Below are 7,500 nucleotides of genomic sequence, written 5' to 3' on the forward strand. Positions count from 1 at the left end.
ATAGCTATTTCAGATGATGGTTTCCATTGTTCCCCCTTGGGCCCAGACGAGGCCCTGCGGAGACAGCAGGGGGTCTGGCCGAGGGAGGTGGGGGAGTCCCTTCTGTCCTCCAGACCCCAGCGGCCCTCACAGGGCACCTGTGGGGCTGACGAGGTCCATGGCGACACGCCGACTCCCTCCCCCCCGCAGAGTCCTCCAGTGAGTAGCGTGTGAGGAGTGACTCACTGGAACCCGCGAGGGCAGCTTGAAATAAGGATAGTATTATTTCTGTCCATTCAAATGTAAATCTAAATGTAAAATAAATACAAAAAACATTGGATTTCACAATAACTGTTTTTTGTGATGCATGGATACAAAACATACAACAATATGTTGGAACAATAATTAGTTAAGAAAATGAATCAAGCTAAATGTCAATCATAACACTCATTGACTGCAATTCAATGAGTGTTATGATTGACCCTAACCCTGTACAGCAATGCCTCATGAGATAGTTCATTGGCAAAACGCCATATTGAAAGGGCTCCAGAGAGTTAGTAGACCTACTGTAAATTCCTAAATCAACATAAATATACCATAACCCACCTTGGCACTTCTTGCATGAGAAACGCTGGGGCAGATTCAGCCACAACAATTTCCTCTGTTAATGATAACTAATTTCTCAATTAATAAGGACCAGTCAATGACCAAAAAAAACAAAGAGACTGCTAACGTTAAACAGCCAACATTACAGTGCTGCTATGCTTCCAAAAATTATTATTGCGATGTTACACTATGTGTACAAGCTCTCTTAGGTTGCAGAATGCTCAGACGATTTGATTTGATACTATGCAATGCATTGTTCCTTTTTTAGAACAATTATTACTTAAGTACAGAAAGGGGTTTAGTGCAACTCAGTTGGTGACAGTTGCTGCATTGTGTGGGAATTTGCTAGCCTTAATAAGCTGCTGCCGTGGTTTACCAGTAGTGTATGTGTTTTTATTGTTTGTGCGTGTACTGAAACACATAGTTGGTCTATGTCATTAGGCCTGGGTTTGTCTGAGGTCGTTACCACTCACTAAACCCATCTGAAACACACATGACACATTCAGGCCACCATGTTTACTTTGAGGACAACATATTGGATCTATTATGTGGTCATGGTGTCATTGGCATCCTGCTGTGTTTTGATCAGATCATAGGCATCACACAATGTATTGGGATCGTGGAGGGACATAGATCTAAGACTCGTGTTGCCCTGGCACGAAGCCAGTCCATCATGATAACGAGAGCCATGCTGTTTGCGATGCCGTTGAGTGCCAATGAACGAGGAGGCAGCATCCTGGATCCTCTTCATTGTTCAAAAGACTGACAAACAGGGAGTAGACAGTGCATTTATAGTAGCATTTATTATCTATGCATAAAAACCTGGATATGAATACGGGATAATGCAATTTCAGAGTACTTTATTTTTTACTTAGGGTAAGGGGCTCTGCGTCTATACATCAATGAATGTGTCATTCTACCACTGTTCAACACACACACACACAAATACACCTGAACTTAGTGAATTGTACATTTGATTTCAAAGTATACCAGGCATGTTCATTTTTTTCCGAGCGAAAAGGAAATGTTCATATCTCCTTTCTTTAGTTTGGTTGGCTATGCCTAGGCCTAACATTTAGTAACTATAATATGATGTAAATCAAAGATTTCAAATTGTTTCTGACTTTGTTCAGCAACCAGAGGACAGGATCCATAATACATTGTATTCAGTATAGTTATAATAAGATGGAGTTGCTTAGATCAATACAGTACAGTCTTGCCTATTATCTTCAATGATCAAACAAAGACCATAAACTTTCATACTTGACGCTCATGTTGTGATCACACAAGCTAGTTAAACTCCGACCTGCTGAGTATTATAGTAGTGTTGTGTGCACACAGCTCATTCCTTTTCATGGGATTATCTTGGATTTAATTGTGTTACATAAACATTGCTTTGCATTAAGGCTACAATGGTCCACTCTTGTTCAAGTCCAAGGGAAACAAGAATGCTAAACAAATTATGAATTGAAATGTTCGGGCATAATTAAATATGTGTTTCGCAAACATGCTACATGTAGCAAGGTAAATAAGGATTTAATTTGTGTGGATACTCAATCTATCCATCTGAACGTGAAGACAAGCAAGGGTACACTTGTTTTACAACCATCGCCACAGCCAATTAGCCATCCTCGTACAGACTTCAGTTTATCATTCTAGCTATCTGGATTTCTATCTTTTTTAATCATGTAAAGATTTATCAGGCTTTATTTAGAACCATCCTGTTATGATTGATATATGTTTGTTATCCAGTGATGGTTTTAAATGTTCTTATGAGTAAGGAGGTACCATATACTCACACATGTCTGACCAAAAACTGAAGCCGTTTGCATCCTTGGTCTGTTACCTACTTGTCCCTTTGTTGTTGTGTGTGAATGGCATTTGAGCAGATTTAAGCTGGAAAAAAGTATGTAGGTGGAGTTCAACACACTAAGTAGCACAGATTAGCTGCTGTTGTTGGCCTCAGTGGCCTTGTAAAAGAAGTAGCGCATGCAGACCTGTTTTTCACCCGAGCTTTAGGAGGTATAGAATCTCGGCACAGCCGTCCTACTTCTTATTTACCCTCGTCTTACTGTGGGTGGGGTGGCCCTTGCTCCATGCCTTCTGTGGCTTAGTGAGGCAGCAGAAGCTGTGGTCTTAAAACGCTGGCAGTCGCTTTAAGAGCACTGGAAGAAGAGGGAAAGCGGTGGACATTTTAAACCGGGAAGACAAAAACCGAAGGATCTATCAATGCACATTTGAGTCGCTGCTACAAATACAGGAGCTTGTGGACTACACACACAGCAGTGTTTTTGTATAGGGAAGAGGTGGAGGAGGATGTAAACATGGACTTGGAAGTCATTATAACCCTGGTGGAGGGTTGAGCAGAGGCTCTGACTCACTCCTGGGCTTGGAGTCACTTACTTTTCTATTACTCGCCCGAGTTCTCCTCTATCATTGGGTTTTGTATGCATTCAGAAAAAGCTGGTTCCTTGTTGATTTTTAGCTTAAAGAAGGTTGCATCCTGTTAGCAGACAAACAAATTAAACAGTTATCCTTCAGTTGAGCTTATTGTTGTTGTATTTATGGCTAAACTGGACTTTATATGATACAAAATGGAGCAAAAGCAGGTTGGATATTCCAAGGTGATACTTTGACTATTTCAAGGCTTTTGAGAATGACATCTTTGATACCACATGATACTTTTGCATGATCGCTGAATGCATTAGATCATTTTGCATGATCGCTGAATGTATTTGACATCGATTTTTGGTTGAGGACTGCATTGCATTTAAAAAAATATCCTGCCGAAGATAAGAAAGGTGGAATAAAACATGGATAATAATGCTCACAAGCAGAAAGTTTTGGGATAGGTGTTCTCCCAACTTCAGACTAACTCTATTCTGGACAAACTCAGCACAATGTTTGCTATTTCTGGGAGCTCTGACTCCGAACAACTGGACAATGCCATCCTGACATTCTTCCGGACACTCACAGGAGAACAAAACAGTGGAGGTGATGGCACGGCCGACAGAGACACCGAGGTCAATAGCCATGTATTCCTCACCAGCGATCATACGTATGCAGATGCTCTAAAACACAATGAAGAACCCCAGAATCATCTCGTCTTGCCCGTTGATGGTAACATAATTATGTACAATGCTTTGAATGAAAACCATGGCCAGGAAACAATGAATGAAGCAGGAGTTGGTTCAGTCCAACCAGAGGACAACAGTTATCAGTTGAATCTATCAGAGGAGTTTGTTAAGGGAGGAGAGAGTGAACAAACTGAAGCATTGAACAGACACAGCAGAACCGCTTCAGACATAGACGTAGATAAAGAGACTGCTGACACAACAAATCGGCCTGAACAGAACTGGGTTGATCGAGGGGACCTCTCTTATGATGGATTAAGTGGCCTCATGATTATTCCCTATGAAGACACACCTGAGGAGTGTCCGCTGGCAGCAGACTCTGTGGTCGAATGTGTCACAGACGGATGCACTCAACCACGTTGTCCACACCTTCTGAATGGCTTGGCAAATACACACCTTCAATCCACTATAAGTGAGGACGACGCTGAGGAAGACAAACGAGGAGAGCCAAAGGGCGGAGACCTTCTGAGCAATGAAGAGAAGGACATTTGTAAAAGTCTGTACGAATCGATGTCTGGCGTTTTGATGCCATTAGACCCGAGCACTGAGCAGTCGGCCTTTGAACTTCAACTTTACCGAGCATTGAGTGGTGGTTGGCTGTCCCCTTATGGACCCTCTGATCACTGGGAAGACACAGATCCAAATCTAACCGGGATGGAATCGATTTACGAGGAAACTGTAACACCAGCGGACATATCATCAGACCTCGAAAAAAGTGACCGCCGTCCCAAAACTACGCATGAAGATGATCATCAAATCGTAACAGACATAGAAGAAGGAGGTGGGGAGGAAGATATCCTTCCACACAACAATGACGCTGCAACAGGGTTCAACGCGGACCTGTGTGATTCTGTCAGCCAAGAGACCACGGAGGCGAGTGGCGTCATGTCGTTGCCTGCTTTCCCACCGAGCAGCCCTCTGCCAGTGACCAGCACCATGACCAGGACAACCTTCTCCCCCAGCTCCCCTACAGACAAGCCCCTCCAGCTACCAGCCCTCTTCAGTGGCCTCAGAGTGTTTAGGAAGGGGGTGATGGGGCCCGAGAACGACACCGTGGCCCAGATCAAGTCCCTTCTCCAGGGATCAAAGAAGGAGCTCGACCCCGAGGTGGAAAACAACCCAGAGGACGCCAAGGTACAGAGGAGGGAAAGCATTCTGGACCATCTCTCCCAGTTGTTGAACCGGCGGGAGAACGGAGCAGATAAGAAAGAGGAAGGAACTTACGATAGGGCCGATGAATCAGAGCTCTTTACCAGAGATTACAAACCAGTCATAGAGGAGGAGAAGGAGACCGACGAGATGGAAAGCATTGGAGAGGACGACATCAACCGCATCACAGACCAGTCCGAAGAACCCACAGGGCTACAGGACAGTCCCAAGTCCCCCGTCTCTGGAGCAGAGGCCGCGTTTGACGCCTTCAAGGCTTTCTTCACCCCAAGGCCTCTGAGGAGAGACCCTTCAGAGAGGTTTGATCTGAGGAAGAGGATCAGAAGCGACAAAGAGGTGCTGAAGGGTCTCATTGAAAGGAGCGCCAACAACACACCCGGGAAAGAAAGCCCTTCAGATGGCAAAGTATGCATTGTGTTTTATTGACACATAAAACGCACATGAGTGGCATATAACTACTGCTTTAACTACTGCTATAAAGAGGTAGAGCTGGCTTAGAAAGTGTGATTAGCCTCTGACACACAGCATTGGTTGTTTCACCAAATTATTGATTTTTATGTTTATTTTATTTTGTTCTCCTCTTGTTTCCAGGCAGAGGCTGATCCCCCGGGGGACGGGGAGGAGCGGACCCCCGGCCGGCTGCAGGCCATCTGGCCCCCCCCCAGGGACGAGAAGGTGGGGCTGAAGTATACGGAAGCAGGTGAGGCCGGAGCATTACTTCAACGTTTACAATGAGACAAACTCCTTCAGCTTCTACAGAAGTGTTATAGAAAGAAGAAAATGTACATTGCCGTGAACTTTCTTCCGGTGGCTCTTCTGTGTAGGGGCCATTTGAGACAGGTGTATGTCTAAGACTGCAGGATTCAGAACGACAGCAGTGTTTACTGTTCCAATGAACCCTATGGTCAATGTGCTGCACAATCTAGCACGCCAATGTAAATAAAGCTCCACCCTATGCATGCCTACTGAAGTATTTCTCAATCAGCTGTGTCAAGAGACACGAATAGGTGTTGTAATCCAGGCAGAGTGTTTGCTTGAAGCAAGAAGCTGAAAGTGTCCTTTGGGGCAGCATATGCTGCAGTGACTTCAAAATTCAGTCACTGCAGAAATTGCGTTAAGATTTTATGCTGCTATGTATTCTATTATTTTTTGCTGTATCGATACAAAAAAATCTTTGCAAATGGGCATTTGATGCATTTTATATTATTTATTGGAATCAATAAAGAATTCTAATTATATTTGTGTCAGTGTAACCTGAGGCCTTCACAGAAGAAAAAAATCCACTACAGTATTGCGGCATCTTTTTAACATTTCAATGACCTTTTTCTCTTTCTCTTTCTCGCACACGCACACGCACACACACACACACACACACACACACACACACACACACACACACACACACACACACACACACACACACACACACACACACACACACACTCCTCAGAGCATCAGGCTGCCCTTCTCCAGTTAAAGAGGGAATGCAAAGAGGAAGAAGAGAAGTTGCAGGTATGTGTGTCGGTGCATTCATTGTTGTACACAACTGTGCATTCTTATAACCCCATGTAATCCTATATAAGTGACTGACCAGCTCATCAACAACATTGAACGGTCAGGCTCGGTCCTCCATCACATGGGGGTCCGCCACCCAGTCTAACTCCAGCAGATGATTGCAGGAGGACCACGGCCGCGCCCTGTCCAGGCTGAGGGAGGAGCACGAGGAGAACCTCTCCCTGGCCCGGCTGCACGCCCAGCGCACCCTGGCTGAGGCCCCCCGGCGCGGGGACCTCCGGGACGCCTGCGTCTCCACGGAGGACGATGTCCCACGCAAGGCCTTCCGCACGGTGTGCGTCCAGACGGACCGGGAGACCTTCCTCCGAGCTCCGGAGGGCGGCGGCGGCGGGAGCCCCCAGCAGCAAATGGCGCCCCCTAAAAGGCTTGACCTGGCCTCCATCAGCCTCAGCCTGGTGGGACAGAGGGAGGACCACGCCCCTCCTGACGTGACTTTACCCTCACCATCATCGTCCTCAGCCTCATCACCGTCACCGTCATCATCGTCTATATCCCTCCTCCCTTCTGAACCCCCGCCTGTACCCGTCTCAACCCCCCCAGCCCTGCCGCTGTCCAATGCCACTGCTCCACCACCTCCACCTCCACCCCCACCTCCACCTCTGCCCGCACCTCCACCACCACCTATGGCAGCTCCGGGCTTCCCACTGCCCCCCCCTCCTCCTCCTCCGCCTCCTCTGGGGCTGGGGAGGGCAGTTGATGGACCCCCAAGGAAGCCGGCGATTGAGCCCACCGTCCCCATGAAGCCTCTCTACTGGACTCGGATCCAGATCCAGGACAAAAAGTAGGTCCCGCTCTCTGTCTCTCTCTGCCTCTCATTCTCTTTCGCTCTCTTCCTCTCCCTCTATCGATCCCACTCTCTATCCATCTCTCTCTCTCTCTCTCTCTCTCTCTCTCTCTCTCTCTCTCTCTGTCTACTGCTCTCTCTCTCTCTCTCTCTATTCTCTCCCGATCCATCTCCTTCTATCTATCCCTCTATCCCTCTCCCTCACTCTCCCTTCATCCATCCCTCTCTCTCTCTCTCCTTCTCCCTCTATCTAGC

At 46.5% G+C, this 7,500-nt stretch overlaps 1 protein-coding gene across 1 annotated transcript in view; it reads left to right on the plus strand.

Moving 5' to 3' along the window:
- Positions 1 to 4,549: 4,549 nt before the first annotated feature.
- fmn1 (formin 1) overlaps positions 4,550 to 7,500 on the plus strand; it is a 16,811-nt gene continuing 13,860 nt past the window's right edge. Inside the window, exons 1-5 of the mRNA XM_056581953.1 lie at positions 4,550 to 5,291; positions 5,478 to 5,586; positions 6,337 to 6,398; positions 6,566 to 6,889; positions 7,088 to 7,242. Of these exons, the coding sequence (XP_056437928.1) occupies positions 4,605 to 5,291; positions 5,478 to 5,586; positions 6,337 to 6,398; positions 6,566 to 6,889; positions 7,088 to 7,242 (1,337 nt within the window). The 5' untranslated portion in view covers positions 4,550 to 4,604. The remainder of the gene's footprint in view (positions 5,292 to 5,477; positions 5,587 to 6,336; positions 6,399 to 6,565; positions 6,890 to 7,087; positions 7,243 to 7,500) is intronic.

Source organism: Gadus chalcogrammus, chromosome 21 (genome assembly GCF_026213295.1).
Source record: "Gadus chalcogrammus isolate NIFS_2021 chromosome 21, NIFS_Gcha_1.0, whole genome shotgun sequence".
NCBI classification, from domain to species: Eukaryota; Metazoa; Chordata; class Actinopteri; order Gadiformes; family Gadidae; genus Gadus; species Gadus chalcogrammus.